General features: G+C 45.3%; 1 protein-coding gene across 1 annotated transcript in view; it reads right to left on the bottom strand.

Annotated features, from left to right (window-relative positions):
- RAB40C (RAB40C, member RAS oncogene family) overlaps positions 1–20,134 on the bottom strand; it is a 178,850-nt gene that overhangs the window by 10,708 nt on the left and 148,008 nt on the right. Inside the window, exons 5-6 of the mRNA XM_078663002.1 lie at positions 17,706–17,783; positions 7,668–7,890 (exon numbers count right to left, since the gene is read on the bottom strand). Of these exons, the coding sequence (XP_078519128.1) occupies positions 7,668–7,890; positions 17,706–17,783 (301 nt within the window). The remainder of the gene's footprint in view (positions 1–7,667; positions 7,891–17,705; positions 17,784–20,134) is intronic.

The following is a 20,134-nucleotide window of genomic DNA, read 5'->3' as shown; positions in this document are numbered from 1 at the left end:
TTGATTTAATAAAAGCCTCCATTATCCTTTTCTCTGTTTTTTGCTGTTTGCTGGTTTTGGAGCCCCTGCGCATCTTCCAGAGATCTGCCTCCAAATTCCAAGCTATTATGGTCCTAATGCTCAGCAACACCCATTTTATAGCACAACTGCCCAACACTGGTGGAGTACATGCATGGTTTAACTTAAAAATATGACTAAATTCCCATGCACAGATCATAATGCATTCAGCTATTGTGTAGGCTTGCCCTGCACGGTCCTTCTCCAAACCATCTCCCCTCTCACTTTTCTCATGATTTATGTAGCTAGCCCAGTAGGATACTGTTACAGTTGTTCTATGTTTCCAGTAATACGATTAAACGATTAATCGTTCTTGTTTGGATGGCTAAGAGCTGCGATGCCTAACTTGGTATAGTTGCAGTATAGAATACGCTTTGGCAAAGTCAATAGGTCCCGCATATTGGACCTTTTGGCTTTATCAATATTTCTAGCCATGCTATACAGCATTGCGCCTTCTGTGCAGAATAGTTGTTAAATAAAAACATTGAAAGAGAAAAAAAAAAAAGTGACTGCCGCATCTACTTAAAGTGACATAGTGAGTAAAAAAAAAATCCCAATCAAAACAAGTGCTTTAGGCAAAGTAATAAATGTAAGCTTTCAAAATGTGATCAAGGTTTTGCCAACAACAGTTTTCCTTAAGCATTAGCCCGTCTGAATAAAGCCATCTTGCCCTGGAAAACACGGCTTTCTGATTATTGGGAAAAGCCATAAATTTGCTCTCTGATTTTGTAAATTTCACTGCAAATGTAAAAGAGATTGAGGTTGGGGAATCTGTCAATGCTTTTTAATAGCTGAGTTCTCTCACAGGCAGAGGCTCAAGTATATTGAAAGCTCAAATCTGAGGGTTAACCCCTTCGCTCTTAGGCCTTTCCCCCCTGTGCTCAGCCTTTATTTTCTATTTGGGGTAGTTTGCGCTTAGGCACCTGTGACTTTTTGACCACATAAGGTATCCACTCCAAATTTGCTTCCTTTTCTTCCATCATAGGGATTTTAAAAGCACCCAGGGTTTGTTTATTCCCCTGGAGGAGACCCATAAATTAGCCAAAATACAGCAACATGTTTTTTTTTTGGATAAATGGGAAAAAAGGGCTGCAGAAGAAAGCGTCTGATTTTTTCTCTGCAAATTGTATCAACAAAGGGCTTGTGGTGCTGAAATCACCATCTGCCCAGCTTTCAGGGACCAACAGACTTTTGTCAGAAAACCAAAATGTTTTACACAGTTTTGGCATTTTACTGAGACAGTCTATTTTTTCTATTTTTTGTGCTTTCAACTTCCATCCAGTTAATGGCAGAAATGGGTATGAAAGCAATAATGGATGCTGAAAAGCTATACATTTCATAAAAGTAGATAAAATTCTGAATTCAGCAAGGGATCATTTGTGTAGATCCTTCAAGTTTTTTTTTATAGAAACTAACGGGTACAAAAAGGAAAAATTGAAAATGAATTGAAAAAAACCCAGCCATTTGTGCCAACATTTTCACCTGTAACTTCTTCTAAGTATGACAGATAATTGTGACTGACAATTTTATTTGGGTAGGGGCATTGGCATGCCCATTCTGGGCAGCCCCCACCCCTACGTATAAAAAAAAAAAAAAGAATCCCTGGTGCCTAGTGGGCTTTCTAGCCCTCCTAGGGGGCAGATATGGGGCTTCTGCCCCTATCTGCCTCCTGGGAGGGGGGGCAGAAAGACTGTGGCATTTTTTTGAGTGGGGGGCTCTGGCATGCCCATTCTGGGCAGCCCCCGTCCGAACTTTGAAAAACAAATACCTGGTGCCTAGTGGGCTGTCAGAACACTGTCTGTGGCAACATTTTAGGGAGGGGGGCAAAGGCCCTTGCCCAAGGGGCTGCTCCCCCCTCCCTGGTGGATCCCAGCTTGGGGATCACCAGGCAGGGATCCACTAGGGAAGGGTAGCATAGGAAAGTGGAGATTCTCCCCTTTCCAAGGATACCTGTCCAAGTGTTTCAGTGCTCGGGGGCTGAGAGAGCTCCACGAGCACCAACATAATGAAACTGAAACTAAGTTTCATTTTTACTGCAATGACAGCAGCGCGCCATGCACGCTTTCGTTTGGGGAAGCTCTCCCCCCAACCTCCCGAAGCCAACAAAACAAAAAAGGAAATCCCTCTGCTGTCTGCAGAAGAGGGGTTTAATGCCCCTGTATTCATGATGGAATGGTTCCGTCATGAGCACAGGAGCACTGGTGCTCATGACGGAGCCATTCCGTCATGAGCACCGAAAGGGTTAATGGGAACAAAATGTAAACAGAACAACATGTTTAATTCCTCAAAACAGCTCCTTTATGCTCTGGTGCCACTGATGCACCAATGCAAGCTACGCCCGTTGACCTAACAAGGATCTATTGGTGAAGGGACAGCTATGCCACACTACTTAAATAACAAGTTGTATAGCTCGTGAATTGCTGTGAAAGAAACTATACAAGCAAACATCTGTCATTTCCAACATGGTGAAGCAACTAACACTTAAGAGTAGACCAGTAATTTGGGCAAACTACTCAACAATGGTGAAGCTGAAGCCATCTTTAAGAAACTGTGGTATTAGTTGAGGGGAGAGACTACCCACCTCAAATAATAATTACAACCCTGGTCAGTGATCCACTACAGTCACTAATCAAACCTGAGCTCAACACCCTAGTAGCTATTGCACAGAGCAGACAGGCTTAACTGAGATGCTATGTGTAAAGCATTTATGCAGTACAAAAACAACAATAAAGTCAAAATGTAAACAAATACAAATCCCAAAACTAGTTAGAAAAATAGAGTAAAATGTAATAAGCAAAATTACCCAAATATAATAAGAGGAACCGACGATATGAATTTTAAAAGTTTTACTACAAAATGGCGCCAAAGTGCCAATGATAGTCAATGGTTGCAGTAGAACAGGACCTAGCTGCAATTTGACACTGACCACCTTGGAGTGTCGGTCGGAAACACTAACCTCGGTTCATCCTTATTCAAGATTTTACCTTCTAACTTTAGTCCCTTAAGTCCCAATCCACAACAGGTGTACACTTATTAAGCTCCCAGGACCTCAGTGGAGGCACTTAGGAACTAGCTGGTTGGCAGCCAGAGACTAAGAGGAAGGTACAGTTCATGTCCTGTTACCACTGGTCAGCTGGGCAGTAGCAGAAGACGGCCTCTTGTAGCTTATTGTGTCCCTGCAACTTTAACAGGTGATCAAACTGGAGTCTAATTTTATGGCCTGGGTACAAGACAGAGAGCAGTCTTCTAGGCTCTTCTCAGATCTCAGACAGCATGTCCAGTCCTCTTCTGTTTTTTACGCAGATTTAGAAGTATTCACAAGTGGATGCCTGAAGGTGCCACCTTTGTAACTGGCACAAGCTTGTGAATGACCACTGGGGTAGGTCTAATCAATGGGGTAAGGCTTCCTGGGGCTAACCCTTCCCACTTTGGTAATTTTCAAGACAGCCAGAATATTCGGCAGCACTAAACCTGGCCTCCGAGGGTGGGAATGTGTGTGGGGAGTGTACTATGGTAACCCCAGTGTCTTCATACACCTATCCCCAAAGTCCAATTTGATGCAGTCTTTGTGCCCACAACAACCTCAGCTGCAGAATTCTTGTATGACATGGTTGAGTTTTCAACAACCAAACAGTAGACACACACACATTGTTTTGGCATTCTGTTTTCCTCTTTTGAAGTTTGTCCCAAATGTTATATGTAAACCTACCAGACCTGTCAAACGGGCTGTGACACTGTAATGTCAAAAGAAGGCCACTGTAATTTGGCTGGAAGACGACAGAAGGAACCTGCCAATGTGTCAGATAATATTTGCTTGTGACTGGATGGCCTCATGAAGTGTGCCCAAGTTCCATATTACAAGCCCCGGCACACCAGTCAGGCAGAATGTGACATTCAAGCAGAACTTGACACTGCCATGTCAGAAGATTCTCCCAGCCTCCTCTGTTTATTCTATCAGGTTTAGAATGGTCAGCTCTGTCCTCTCAGTTCAGCCTACTGTTTGCTCCTGAGAACAGTTCCTACCACACCACAGGAAAGCCGTCCGTTGCCAGGTGATAGATGGAAGGCACTGAAAGGCCTTAGAAGCTGTAGGCAGGCAAAAGGTAACTCTCCTAAAGTACCTTTTCTGGGACAATTAGACAAAATTTGACTTTATAATTCAATTGCATTTTTAACAAGTATAAAAAATAGTAGTTTAATTAGTTTTCTAGCTAGTCCCATTCCTAGGGCACAGGATTAGTATTTAATATTGCATCCCAATGCGTTCCTTTGAAACAGCTAACCTTGCTTGAGTGAAAATAGCCTTTTGGGCCTTTTCATTGTAAGGACATGTTTAACATTAAACTTTTACATGACCTACTTTTAAATACCATGCGCCCTGCATTTATGGGCAGTAATGCTTACTTGGAGGACTTATAAACATCTAAATATTTAGAAATAATTCAGGAGGTGGATTCTAGGCCTGTCAAAAGGGATAATTTTGGTAAGTCGCATTTGCAGCTTAAATCTGCACTGTCGGGCTTCTGGTGGCAGGCATTCACTCATATTTGCATGGCCAATGCAGTGGGTGGCACAAAGTGTGTTGCAGTACACTGGTCACATTTAACTGACTAACCTGGGCTACATTGTGGGTACCATATACTAGGGATTGCTAGGTAAGTTAAATATGCCATTCAGGAGTATACCAATTTTACCATGTCAAAAGGACAAGCATAACACTTCACCACTGGTTAGCAGTGGTAAAGTGCACAGATTGCCAGTGGTTAAACTTATTGCAAGCATTACTCACTTGCCTTTTTTGTGTTTGATGTAACACCCTAAATGAGAAGGGTATGCCCAGACATGGGTTCTGCTTTCACGGTGCCGCTGGCACCAAGCTAGACCCAAAAGGAGAGGACCAAGACTGATTTCCAAATGGCTGGGTCTAATCTGAGATAGCATGGTGGGCAAAAGAATTATGAGTTGGAATGCCACCACTAGTGTCTGATGTCCACAGAGTCCCATAGTCAGCAAAAATAGGGTTCAACAAGAGGGCCAAAACATTCAGGATCACCCTGCAGAAGGGACACATTTCCAATAGGATTGATGCTGAAAGTGGTTTACGTTTTCCCATGGAGCTGCGTGCCCCTCCTCCCCCTGCCAGTTTGACTTCCTCGTGCAGGTCCTCCCCAACTTTTCTCTCAGAAACTATTACTTAACCCGTATCAGAGCACGTCCTCACTTACAAAATGGTCGAAGCGTCCACAGTAGGTCCTTCCATGCAGGTGCCAGCTCTGACCCCCGCCAGTGGGCTGTGGTACTGCTGACCCCTACCGGACAGTTGCCAATATCAGGCCTGAGTTGCGCAATGAAATTACTAAGGCGCAACCAGTCCTTTATGCAGGCAGACCTTCAGATTCTGCCTCTCTTGACATCAGAGGATAGAGACCCTCTTTGCCTCTGATGCTGATGCAGTCCAGGGCATACCCAGTGCCGCTCACAATACTGATAATGATGAGGAGGTAGAAAATATGCTCCTCCTTCACACTGGAAAAGAGCTGTATTTAGACTTACAAATGCCAGTGGGCTGGATACCTCACCAATGATTGAGTTGGACTCCCCACCTGGTCCACCAGCTGAAGCAAGTGCCTCTTTGGCTATGGTAGTGCAAATAGCAGCAGAAGTTCTAGAATGGCAATTACCTACACTGGAAACCAAAGCCAATTTTTGACAAAATATTTTTCAGCCAGGCCCAACTATATCTAAGCCACTATTACTATTTTTTAGGCCTTTCCGGACCTTCAGGGCCACTTGGTTCAAGCCATGTTCAGCAACCCTAGTCAACTAGAAGGCATAGACCTGATGATCCTGACTTTTTTACAAAACACCCAAAGCCCGATAGCCTTGTGGTTCAGAAGTCGACAAGTAAAGTCAATCCGAATGCTTTTCCTTCAAAATATATTGATGCCTTTGAAACGAACATGTACTCCTCAGTTAGCCTAGCCTTACGCTCTTTGAATATGTTGTGCCTTCTGAGCAGGTCCACCCATGTCTTGTAGGACATGACCAGCAAGATCTTGCAGCTATCAAGACGGACCTCAGGAACTCACTGGCCCAAACGATCCAAGTTGAATGCTGCAAAGTTTGTGCTGCATGCAGGCCTAGACACCATAACTTGTGTTAATTACAATTTATAACATTACTTTAGTGAGCAACTTGATCCCACTCCACTTTTTTGTTTGAAGGTGGAGGTCACGAAGGACATGTCCCTGGGGCAGGCAAACAACCATGCACTTGACTTAGATTTCTCACACCGAGAGATTCCGCTATGGTCTTACAATGAGAAACATCTACACACAGATGTACACAAAAAAAACAACCCTAGCTGTTTGTCTCAAACTAATTTAAGGGGCATTTAGATCAAGCAGTTAGTCTAAATTAGAGAAAAAGAATATTTGTGCGACTTTTTACACTAGTGTTCATCAGAAGACTACCACAAATTTTGCCTACTTGGCTGTACAGGCAAGTACCCTCTTCTCACTGCCTTGACCTTCACCCCACACATCACTGACTGTCAAATCCCTCGATATAACCTTGGACAAAGACTTCTCCAAGCAAAAACACATCAGCACCAACACTAGAAGAGCTAACCATCAGTGCATATTCTTAGGAAACTAAAAGCCTTTCCTCAGCCACCACAGACCGCACAACCGCAGTACATGCCCTTGTACTGTTGAAATTGGATTACAGTAGCACTACCCTGGTGGGCATCCGAAAACCTCACTTGCACCACTAAAGTCCCCACTGACCCCGACCTTAACTCACTGAAACGGCTACCCTTTGAGGCCAGGATCCATATCAAAATTGCTTGTATGACCTACAAAGTGCTTTAACAGAATACCCCCTTCCTACCTGACCCAGCCATATAGGCTGGTATCAGACCCTCCAGAAGCACTAGCTCCTTACTCCTAAAGTATCAAAAAAACTAAATAAATAAGAATTGCCCTAAAAATTTGGAACTCTATCCCTACAGAAATCAGATGCAATTCATCTTCAAGAAAGAAGTAAAATTCTTACAATCCAACAAGCTCTTTCACACGGAGGACTTGCCCCATCTTCCCTAGATCGATCTCTCCTTCCAATTTGTCTGCTGCCTCTTATCTTGACATAATATGTTCTTGGCCTGGATTTATGCTATATTACGCGCTCCTATTTCTCAGTTCACCATTAGTCCATGTGTATATATATTGTATTTTTATTTATGTTACATTTCTTTCTGATGTATCCCATGTCTCTATATACTGTTTGTAAAGTGCTCTGTCACTTGAAAGGGTCTTGTTCACGCTATATAAAACGCCAAATAAAAATAAATAAGTACTATCTGGTTGTGAGTGTTGTGGAAACCAGGACACATTTTCAATAACATACAAACTGGGAGCAAATACATTTAGCATGCAACATTGTCCAATAATTAGCACAGATGTGTAAAGTGGGTGCAGTAACACACTAGATACCAAGCCTAAATGTCATCCGCACTGTTTTTTTTTTGTTTTTTTGCCTCTGCTATTGACCATCTTTATTGACTATTGGGTCTAAACAATACTCATTTACATCCAGTGTTCCGTTCTCACCTCTATTGGGCCTCCAGATCTTCTCCATGCCATGCCTCATGAGGACGATGCGGGACAGCTCAGTAAATGACTCAATTACGTTGAAGTTGCAAAGAGGGCTCACTTCAAAGAAGGTCATACCGTTCTTCTCTGCATAGGCACGAGCCTGCTCTGTTGGGACCTGCCGCTTAAAGGCCAAGTGAAGCCGGTTTCCAACTAGAATCCGTGGAACCCCAGGGGCATGCTTTGTAGAAGATAATGACATTTGTTAGACGTGTACACAAAAAAACGAACTGAATAGCAGTAATACTAAAGAAGTATGATTAAGGCACTTGCATGACAGTTTGGGCACCTGCCTTAACTCCTCTGCCCTTCCTCCTTCAAATCAATTAGTTACACATCCTACATTTCACTCACATGCATGTTTGGCACCTTTTCTTAAATAGACAATAAAAAATATCAACAGCTGAAATGTAGCACCATGTGTAGCACTTTTGTCCATTTTACACAGCCTACATGTCTTTTTCGTAACACTTATTATACCCAGCTTCTATCACAGGGCTTTTGGAATTCTGTATCGGAATGAAACTCTCCTATTCCAGCTGTAAGGCAGTTCCATGAGTTTACAAGCCTTTCTCTGTGGGCCTACTTACCCTAGTACCGATTATCATCAGAAAGTGATCTCTGGACTTTCACTCATTAACCTCATCTTCACTTAAACAAGATTACTCCCTATATTATATTGATAGCCATGAGACATACCAAAAGTTATATCTCACCAAACACAATTTTGGTGCATAAATATGTATGGCAGGACTTCCTTGTGAATCATAACATCCACTTCAGCAACTTTCAATAGCTCACATAAATAGGGTACCTAGAATCCATTACACAACAAGTAGCCAGTCAATATAATATCAATGGATTTGCTTTAGATGGGACCACTCCCACCCCTGACCAATTGGGTAGCAGCCAGCCTGCACTCTTCTCAATTCAGCCCACTGAGAATGGCACCACCACAAATGAATCTTTGTTATACAAATGTCATCACACTTCTTTAAACAAACCTTTACATAGAAAATGTAACGGTAAATAATGGTGAGAGAACCAAAGCGCTCAGAAAAATGAATATTTTAGAATGGAATTGTGCTTCACCTGGATTTTTTTTGTTTAAATATTGAGTTTTTCCATTTCACGGAATTAATGTTGCCATTAGACGGTTACTTCAATTTGCAGTGCTTGCCTTTTAAATGTATGTGTTATAAAAATAATTACATTCGAGTGAATGCCAGAGTTTGTTTTTTTCCCTATGTGCACATTATTTTTAGGTCAAGCTGGTAAAACAGCTCAAGCTGGCAAAACAACACAAGCTGTCTGGTTGCCAAAACTATTATGAGCTTACCAAGAACTTAAATGGAGCTTAGAGCCATTGCTTTCCACTGGTTGGCGTTATTGGCACTCTCATTTACTTGCTTCTTATTTGACAGCCTTCTCTGTTTATCCTGGGTTTGTTCCTCCCCTGGGGCATAGCCTCTTTATTATCCTCTTGACTAGCTACCTTGTGTCCTTCCACTGCTCACCTTTAGAGAACTACCTTTTTCTTTTTGGTTAAACATCAGAGTACATGTGATCTCTCCCTGATGCATTTCTCCACTCAGGGTACTCTGCGCTCTCTCTACCTTATGCATTTCTCCACTCAGGGTACTCTGTTTGCTCTCACTCCACTGCATTTCACCTCCTGCCCCCATGTTTTGTCTGCCTCTTATGCTTCTCCCCCAGAGTTGCTTTCCCCATCGTGCTCCCACTCTCCGTGGCTTCCCCCAACCAGCAGCGTCAATTAATCATTTTTTTGTCTATACTAGACCGCAATGTCATAAAGCATTGCTTTTACCGATGCTTTTCAAATTCGCCAAAACAAGCACAGGAAAAGCCAATAGTTTCAAAAGTGAGACCTATGGAGCTTAAAGCAAGCAGGGAGGGCACCTGCTCTTTTGAAGCTACAAGACTGCTGGGTGGGCAGGGAGCATCAATGTTAATGGCAAATACTCTTAAAGAACTCAATTCAATTCATTATGTCTTTATTTCGAATAAAATTCATAAAAGACAACATACAATATTAATATAATTAAAACTGCTACAGACATATCCCCAATTGGCTAAAAAGAGTATGGCAAGCAAACACATGTGATCATAACAATTAATTAAAAAAAATGTTCAATTTCTTTGTGCGGATCAACCACGCCCAACCCAGAAATTTAACGATTCAGAAAAGGGGGTGGTGATGAACAGAGTGTCTGAATTAAGCAGACCACTCTTACCCAGTCCAAAGATCAGGGCTTGATCCATCACCGTTATTTAGCTCACTGCCCCATCCCAGCTCAGAACCTGGCTATATGCAAATTAGTCTGTCCCTGGCCCAGTGCATCATGGGAACAGGGCAGACCAAACTACCAAGCCAATTCTTCACCAGAAAGGAGACAAGCTACCGGGGACCGGTTTCTGGCATTTCAGCCTCGTCGGCCCGGCTTGCTTGAATCCTGATGGAGCAGTGAGCAAGGGACTCATGTCTGAGTATACCCTGCCACACCTATAGTGGCCAAAAACGATTCAGAAAAGGGGGTGGTGATGAACAGAGTGTCTGAATTAAGCAGACCACTCTTACCCAGTCCAAAGATCAGGGCTTGATCCATCACCGTTATTTAGCTCACTGCCCCATCCCAGAACTTTTGCTACACAAATCACAGACATTTTGGTTCTAATATCACGTAATTTCTGCAGGGCTTCCCGGTGTCCCCCACAATCCAAAATTGCACATAAAGGTTTCAGCCATTTAATTTGAGGGGAACGATATGCTGGACATGCAAAAAACAAGTGACCAATACTTTCAACCTGGTCGGGACACCAAAAACATTTATTGCTTGCATTCTTCGCCCACTTTGTAGTGAAGGAGTTGATGGGTAATGTACCTATACGAAACTGGTGATACAGTTTGCGGTCTAGGGTTTTGCAAATCAAATCCCAGTAGGGCTCAAGGGACGGGATTACCTTGTGTGTTAAAAAAAATCCCGTTAAATTTTTGTCCGAGGATTGGATGACCAGTATAGATTTTTTCGAGGCCCAGAAAAGATCCTTGAACTCCAGTTTTGAAGGAAAACTGGAGCACCCAGGATTTAACCATAACTCGGGCAGGCCCATTGCATACAATATTTGTTTGACTTCCCTGAGCCATGGGATTTTGTGGGCACCCCACAGTGATTTAACCTCATCCAATTCGTGGGCAAAAAGGCTAAGCTCTGGAGTCGTCCAAAGCCGGCGCCATAGTGCCACTAGACGGAACTGTGCCAGCTCATCTAAGGGTCTACAACCAAGGTCTAATAGCAGTGGTTTAATGGGTGAGGATTGTGGAAGCCCTACCAGGTTCCGAAGGAACCTGTTCTGTGCTGTGGCCAAAACTGACAGGTCCTTGTAACCCCATATGTCCCCATATGTCCAAGGTTGCCGCATTGACCTTGGCCTCAAAAATTTTCAGTGCTGGAGTGATACGTTTAGTCAAGGATTTTTTTTGTTCCTGCAACAAGCAGCCTGTAAGGCGGACGAATTTGAGTTTTAATGTCTCCAACTGTGGATTCCAGCTAAGTTGATGATCAAGGGTCACACCCAAATACGTCATGACCTTGACCTGCTCAATTGGGACACCATTCAAAATAACCGAACTTTTAGTAGGGGTTTTCTTGCTAAAGACCATGAATTTAGTTTTTATCAACGTTGATCTGCAAGTCGTTATTCTTACAGAACTCTGAAAACTTATTCAGGGCCGCCTGTAACCCGCTCCGGGTTTTAGAGAGGAGCAGGGTGTCATCGGCGAAGATTAACATGGGATATTTTAATCCGCCCAGGGTAGGTGCATCAGTCTGCGTATTGTTAAAAAATTGGGCTACCTGATTGATGAAAAGGAGAAACAGAGTAGGGGCCAACACGCAGCCCTGGCGCACCCCTCGTTGGACTGGAAAGCTGTTGGTCACCTGACCCTGCCTCCCCCACCTTACCTGAGCGAAATTATCCTCATGTAAACGCCTGACTAATTCCAGCAGTTCTAGGGGAAGACCCATTAATCTAAGAGCCTCCCATAGTTTCACCCTTGGAACTAAGTCGAAAGCCGACTTGAGATCAACAAATGCGGCATAGATAACTCCACCGCCCAAAAAAAACACCTTCCAATAGAGCATGGTGAGTCGAAACACCTGGTCTATGGTGCTGGTGCCTAATCTAAATCCTGCCTGCATAGGGGAAAGTATATTGTTCTGCTCAATCCACCCCTGGATTCTTGCTAGGACCATTCTTGATACTATTTTTTGTATCGAATCTATCAGGCTTATGGGGCGATAGTTGTTTGGCAGTGAGCGATCCCCTTTTTTATATACTGGCAGTATCTCAGCCCCTTTCCAGGATTGCGAAATCCTTGCCCCTGCTGCGATATTATTTGCCAATAGCGTGATGTATGGGACCCATAAATCAAGCTTTAGTTTAAAAAGGTCCGCTGGTATAGCATCTAAACCTGGAGCTTTACCGGACTGGACAGAACCCAGGGCATGTACAGTATCTAAAGCGGAGAATGTAAGTCTATCCCCGGGGTTTATAGATATAGCCTTCAATGCAGGTTCGGTTGTCAGTTCATGCTCGGCACTAGTGTCTTTGAATTGGGAAGAAAAAAATTCCACCCAGTCCAAAGCAGAAACATGGTTGACCGATATTTGGGAGTCAGAGTCCCTGCCCCATCTAACTGTCTCCCAAAATTTCACTTGGTTAGATGACTCACAGGCCTTAAGGAGATCTAACCAGTAGGAATCGTCCCAGTCCCGCTTAGCTACCCAAAGGACTTGTTTCTAGAACTGCCTAGCTTTCCTAATATCATAAGTAATCCTAGATTTGACAGCTGCTATTAGTTTACTGTGAGCTTCTCTACAGCTCTTATTGTACCATTTTTTGCGTGATTTAACAATCTTATTATTTGATGGCTTGGTGAGGAAGTTTTTAAGATCCGTAAAACACTTCTCATGAAGGTTAATGATTAAAGGATCAACCCCACCAGAGGGGGATAATGCAATCATCCTACCCCTTATGTCAAAAACCGACTCCTCTATTTGACGAATAAGCGCAGGGTCGTCTATAACTCTAGACCATTTAACTCGTCTTCTGTTGTCACACAAGACTAAGTCAGACGTAAGGCAGGTTGTTTCCATTTGACGATCACCCAGTCCGGGAACCCTAAGCCCCAAAGAGAGAGGGTTATGGTCACTCTCTGGCCTATTCTCTACCACCATATCTATAACATGTGACCAAGATTCTATATTGACCAGTATATAGTCAATACGACTAGCACTAAGCCCATTATCAAAAGTTGGCTTCCCCGAGTTGTCAGACAGGGTACGGCCATTCACAGCCCGAAGACCCCACTCCCGGCAGAGTCCCAACCAGTGGAGGGCCGCCTCCGTGCCCCTAACACCCTTGCTTATAGTTAACGGGGGAATATTCCAGGCGGTATCCTCTTCAATTCCCACATCTTCTGCCAGACTGAGGATGGGTTCAAATGAGCAGTTCAGGTCACCTGCTATTATGACATAATGATCGCCTTTATGCTTCTTCAAAAAATATTCTAAATCATTCAGAGCTGGTTGCTTCCTCCCACCCTGACAGCCTCGGGCGTAGATATTAACTAAGAGAATGTCCTTGCTGTTATCCTTGCTCAGGCTAATACATAGGAGGTCGGCATTCTCTACCAAGGTTTCCTTAACACGGAATCCCAGTGTATTTCTGATCCACACCGTGAGTCCTCCCGAAGCCCTACCCCTAAGGCCCTGTATGGCCGGTTTGTGATAATTCAGGTAGCCCACTCTAAATAGGGGGACAGTTGTCCAGGTTTCCTGGAAAACGATGATATCATGTGTGTCGATATAATCGACCCAATCATCGTTGTCCAGGCGACCCCTTAGTCCTGCAATATTCCATGAGGCCACCCTGATTATATCCATTGGGCTACTAGATGAGATAGTCTGCGGTAAACCCAAGTCCTCTGACCTGATCTTAATAGGAATATTAACAAGATCCAGATTTAAACCAGAACCTTTGGGAGAGGTTAAACAATCCGTACAGATTAATGGGGGGATAGGGAGAGCAGTCACCTGTGGGAGGGTGGGTTCCGTAGGGTGCATTAATGCATCAGTCCCCCCAAGTCAGTCAACCTCATCCAAACAACCAAACATATTAGAAGTGGGCGCCCCTTGCCACCAGTTGTGTTGACTTTGCCCACCATCCCTTCGACCTTTCCATCTGGTATTTTGGACTGTTGACCACGACCCCTCCATCTCAAACTGCTGCCGTGGAGGATAGAAAAAAGTAAGGGGTCTGATGACAATGGAAGGGCTGACTTCCCGTGAAGGCCATACACAAAGATGCTGAGCTGTATGAGGATCCGCAAAGGATACTACTATACAATCCCCAGCAATGGACTTGCGTGTGGGGCCTACCCAAGGTACTCTACGTACCATTAGTACCCGGCTTCTTTGGTGATTGGGAAGCTGTCTATTTTCGCTGAGCCAGTGAATAACTTTATTTTTTAGGGAATGATGGTTCTCTAGGATTTGCGGACCCAGGGCAGGCACTCCAGCTAATACAATAACATAGGGCCCAGCTTCTGGTGGCAGATCAATAAAACCCCCACGAAAATTTAGACGACTGGTTTGCTGGGGTAGTATATTCGTGGTTACTGGCTGTTTAAACTGATGTGGTGCAGCTTGTGACCTTAATTTAAAAGGAGCTATGCTTTGGGGGGGACGAATGCTTGGTGCTGTGGATCTAGGAGTAGAAGCAGTGGAGTTGCAGACTGTTGTGCGGGGCTTTGGTATAGGTTTGAGTATTGGGAGGGGCACGGGCGGGGGTTCTGGCACCTGAGCCTGTGGGGTACAATCCTCACCCTGGGGAAACTTCGCTTCCATTTGTTTTAGACCAAGACTAGCCAAAGTGACTATAGTCTTATCCATTTCAAGTAAGTTGTTTTCAATACGGGAAAGCCTGAGTTCCAGGGGGGTGAGTAGCTGTTTTAGTGTGCTCCAAACAATTTTAAGAAATTCTTCATCTCCCCCCCTATCCTTCCCTGTTTCACTCAACCCACCCTCTGTTTGCCTCTCTTCGATCTTAACTGGAGAGGCTCCTAATGTAGGATCTAACACAGCGCTACGTAAGCCAGAATCCTTTTCCTCATCCAAAGTGCAAGTGATAGTTTTAGAGGCTTCTTCATTGACCCCATATGTGGCCAACGGTCATCTACTATTAAAGAACTGGGACCTCGCAATTTTTGCCTTTTTGCGTGCATAAATAGATCTAGCAAGACATTTCTTTTTATAGATGGCAACTTGCTTAGCACATACTGTTGGCTTAGACAAATTAGGTTTGGTGGGGAAGCCTATACCTACCACACCAACAAGTGGCGCAGACACCTCAATGGAGTTTGAAGGTAGTGGTGATAGGATGTGAAGGGCTCAGGTAGAGATGTGGTTGGAACAGGGTGGATGTCTGCCGACGTTAACAATGGGCGAGGGCCTGATGTACGCTCAGGAGTTAAAGCTGAGGCAATATTGCCCAAAGATGACTTTTTAGAGGAAGCTAGGTTCTCAGAAAGCCTTCGTGCAGCTTCTAGTTCCAGTGATACCCTATGTTGCATTTTACTAATTTCCTCGTCAATTGCCAAGTTGGTCTTGGTGAGGAATTCGTCTAGGGTCCCATTGGACTTAATCGCTCCCTTAGCGGTTTTGCTGCGACTACCCCGTGAACACATTATGAAAATATAAGTATACAAAATGGCATAGATAGAGTGTGTCTACAACAGGGCAAGGGGGGTGGCCCAGCCCAGACCTCTCTGACCTCGAACGGCCTCAAACGGCCCGCTCTTAGCCCGGTCTTTGCCCCGAGCTGCGTCCCGCGCTGCGGGAGTACTGAGCCTAGATGTAGTGAACGTAGAGGGCGTTGGGCGGGCCAACAGGGAGAGCGGACCGGAAGCTCTCCCACGGTCACGCAGGGACTCCTGGGCAATGGAGTCCCTGCAACGCTCGCAGCCCCGCTGTAGCCACTAGCCCAAGCCCAAGTCCTGCACTGTGCCGGTTCTGCTCCCTGCAGCGTCCAGAGTCCTGCCCCTCACAAAGGCGGCGAGGTTCCGGTGGCAGTGGTGATGTCCCAGAGAAGCAAGCGCCTCCAGGTAAAAGCGCTTAAAAAAAGTTTTTGGGGCGTCCCAAGGGAGAAGTAGTCACAGGGGTTTAAGAACCCTCCAGTGGGCGGTGGGCAGGCCAACAGGGAGAGCGGACCGGAAGCTCTCCCACGGTCACGCAGGGACTCCTGGGCAATGGAGTCCCTGCAACGCTCGCAGCCCCGCTGTAGCCACTAGCCCAAGCCCAAGTCCTGCACTGTGCCGGTTCTGCTCCCTGCAGCGTCCAGAGTCCTGCCCCTCACAAAGGCGGCGAGGTTCCGGTGGCAGTGGTGATGTCCCAGAGAAGCAAGCGCCTCCAGGTAAAAGCGCTTAAAAAAAGTTTTTGGGGCGTCCCAAGGGAGAAGTAGTCACAGGGGTTTAAGAACCCTCCAGTGGGCGGTGGGCAGGCCAACAGGGAGAGCGGACCGGAAGCTCTCCCACGGTCACGCAGGGACTCCTGGGCAATGGAGTCCCTGCAACGCTCGCAGCCCCGCTGTAGCCACTAGCCCAAGCCCAAGTCCTGCACTGTGCCGGTTCTGCTCCCTGCAGCGTCCAGAGTCCTGCCCCTCACAAAGGCGGCGAGGTTCCGGTGGCAGTGGTGATGTCCCAGAGAAGCAAGCGCCTCCAGGTAAAAGCGCTTAAAAAAAGTTTTTGGGGCGTCCCAAGGGAGAAGTAGTCACAGGGGTTTAAGAACCCTCCAGTGGGCGGTGGGCGGGCCAACAGGGAGAGCGGACCGGAAGCTCTCCCACGGTCACGCAGGGACTCCTGGGCAATGGAGTCCCTGCAACGCTCGCAGCCCTGCTGTAGCCACTAGCCCAAGCCCAAGTCCTGCACTGTGCCGGTTCTGCTCCCTGCAGCGTCCAGAGTCCTGCCCCTCACAAAGGCGGCGAGGTTCCGGTGGCAGTGGTGATGTCCCAGAGAAGCAAGCGCCTCCAGGTAAAAGCGCTTAAAAAAAGTTTATTTGGCGTCCCAAGGGAGAAGTAGTCAGAGGGGTTTAAGAACCCTCCAGTGGGCGGTGGGCGGGCCAACAGGGAGAGCGGACCGGAAGCTCTCCCACGGTCACGCAGGGACTCCTGGGCAATGGAGTCCCTGCAACGCTCGCAGCCCCGCTGTAGCCACTAGCCCAAGCCCTGCACTGTGCCGGTTCTGCTCCCTGCAGCGTCCAGAGTCCTGCCCCTCACAAAGGCGGCGAGGTTCCGGTGGCAGTGGTGATGTCCCAGAGAAGCAAGCGCCTCCAGGTAAAAGCGCTTAAAAAAAGTTTTTTTGGCGTCCCCAAAAAAAACTAATACTGCTATTTGTAGTTGCAGCAAAAGCATAAAAGCAAGACTATTAAAAGTGTTTGTTTTATACTTACCTGTTGTGGAGGGACAGGTTGGCTACTCTGAATCTGTGTGCTATTCTCATGTATGTGCTGTAGGCTGTGGCTTTTCGACTGGTCATGATCAGCGAAACACAACAACGCCATTTATAATGCGAAAACATGCATTGGTTGAAAGAAAAACTATGTTGGCAGGCACCTTTTAAATGAGCATACACAATGGATGAAGTATCCATCACAATGACTTATTTTTTATAGAAGTAAAATGTTCAGAACAAATTTCATTTCACATTTGTCTATACAAAATCAGTGGAAACCTTTAATTCACCAATTTTGTTTTTTTAAAACAAAGTTTCCAGGTATTTGATTCTAAATCATATATCATTTGAACCATTTTTAAGCACATCAATATATTCAGTGACTATGAAGAACTTTTGGGCAGAAATTCTAAAATCCTCTCATTTCAGCCATCTATTCAGGTGTATATAAACAATTTGTATCTTACCTCATCTATTTCCTTGATCCATCGGTCAATGCCGTCAAAGGACCAACGATTGGTGATATCGTACACCAAAAGAATACCCTACAGAAAAGAAAAAAAACTGATTTTGCTATACATTGGTCCAATTAAACTCATACACATAGAATGTATAACGGTACACTGATGAGCTTTACTGAAGTGATACAGGCAGCATCATGACCCAAGCAAGACAGGATATCTTCCTGTTGAATTGCTGTTTATCCTTTCTTTTTAGCATCACTCTAGTTTCCTTTGCATGTTCTTCGGGTTTCACTCAAAATTCTTCTTGCAGTCTCTAAACACATATGGTCAGCGTTGTTACTGGAGTTGATAAACTGTTATTACTTTGTTTCACGTTCGAAGTATTTAAGGAAGCGCTTACCAGAGAAGAGGCTAAAAGGCTGATCCCTTCTTAAAAGCACTTAAAAAAGAGCCTACACCTGCATCCCTCACACTACACTGAACTGGGTGATTATGAACTATTTTCTACTACAGCCCAGTATGGTCGAGGCATCAAGCCAGCTCTCACCGTACCAAGTTATAATCCCCCTTCACCTGGCAAAAGGTTTTGGATCCTTCCAACGAGACACAAACCATATTCTTTGCCTTGCTCATGTTTGCTAACTAGGTTCCACCTAATTGGCAGGCCTTGCAAATCTGGCATATCGCAAAGAGTTCCAAACGAGCTTAATGACAAGCTTGGATATGGAAAGAAGGGGGAGGGAGTGAGGGGCAGCATCAGATCTAATGATATAACACAAGCTGCTTGGTAAGACAGTTTACAGCACTTGATATGAGACTTATGACTAATTTCCAGGATATTAGCTGTTATAATATGTTTCAATGAGACTTTTAGAAAGAAAAAGAAGCTAAAATATACCCAGCTAAAACTGCAAGTTTTTGACTTTTGTACAGTGAAAAGAGGTTTAAAAGCTTCATGAAACCACTTGCCCAAATCGTCGTTAATAACCGGGTCTCCGCACCCTTTGGTCTTGGTTGAGGCACTCGGCAGGGCTGCCCTCTCTCTCCCCTTCTTTTCTCATTGGCCCTGGAGCCTCTGGCAGCTTGGTTGCGTTGGGATCCATCAATCCGGGGCATTCGGTGGTCCCCTGATTTGGAGGACCGAATTTCCTTGTATGCAGATGATATTTTACTGTATTTAACCTCTCCACGTAAGTCCCTCATTGTCGTGTGTGACGTTTTGGCTTCCTTCGGTAAGAACTCTGGGCTTTCCATTAATTGGGGGAAATCTGTGTTATTTGTACTTAAAGGGGAACCCCCGGTCCTTCCGCAAAACTGTCCCATTCAAATCAACGTTTGGGTATTTACATTTCCCTCGACCCAGCGATTCGGTATGCCAAAGATCTCCTCCCCCCTTTGCAGAGACTTGGGAGTGACATTGCTAATTGGAGGAAACTCACACTTTCTTTATTGGGACGGGAAGCCCTTTTTAAAATGATGTCTCTGCCTCGTTTCCTTTACGCCCTTCAGAATACCCTAGATGCAGTTCCGTCCGGTTATTTCAGTGAGGTGGAAGGGTTGCAGCGTAGTTTGTTATGGGAGGTAGACCCCGTATCGCTTTAGCGAAGCTGATGCTTCCCTGGTATGATGGAGATATTGCTCTCCCGGATATTAAACAATACTATTGGGCCTCTCAGCTAGCCGCGATCAATCATGGGACTTATGGCCCTGCTGCTCATCCTGGCTACGCTATGGATAAGTGGCTCCTTCCTGGAGGCAGTTATAACAGAGCGCTATATTCTAAGTCAACAAGGCTCGACTTGACTGGGCCGACTAAGCATGCCGTGCGGATCTGGCATGACGCCATTAGTTCTTTGGGATGGAGGGACAAACTAACACTAGCTACTCCGCTTTTTGATTCAGAGCGGTTGGGTAAGCTTTGGAATACGAGAGGATTTGAAAAGTGGGATTTGATAGGAATCTCCAACATCAAGGACATCTGGGGCAAGGGGAGGATCAAATCCTTTGAGGAGATGCAGGCTGAATTTCAGTTGCAGAACTCTGAGTATTTTCGCTACGCCCAGATTCGGCATTCTCTGCAGACAGCCCTACCCGAAGACGCAGATCCACCGGAGGCCTCGCCTCTTGAGGATAGAATTTTGGACGGCCCCCCCCCCCGAAAAAACGATTTCCCTGATCTACAAGAAACAAATTAATCACAGGGCGGATCTAATTAAGGAGTTAAGGGAAAAGTGGGTGCGAGATGGCATAGAACTGGATTATGAGGACTGGCAATCTGCTGTGTCCTCTCCAAGGGTGGTTGCCATTCCTGTGCGGCTGCAGCTGGTTCAGCTAAAAATACTACACAGGGTGTATGTCACGGGCCCTGCCTTGTACGGATGGGGCTGTGTGATTCTGGATTGTGCAGAAGGAAGTGTGGTATGGTGGGGACG

This window comes from Lissotriton helveticus, chromosome 10 (assembly GCF_964261635.1).
Source record: "Lissotriton helveticus chromosome 10, aLisHel1.1, whole genome shotgun sequence".
NCBI lineage: Eukaryota > Metazoa > Chordata > Amphibia > Caudata > Salamandridae > Lissotriton > Lissotriton helveticus.
This window is presented reverse-complemented; position numbering and strand designations above follow the sequence as displayed.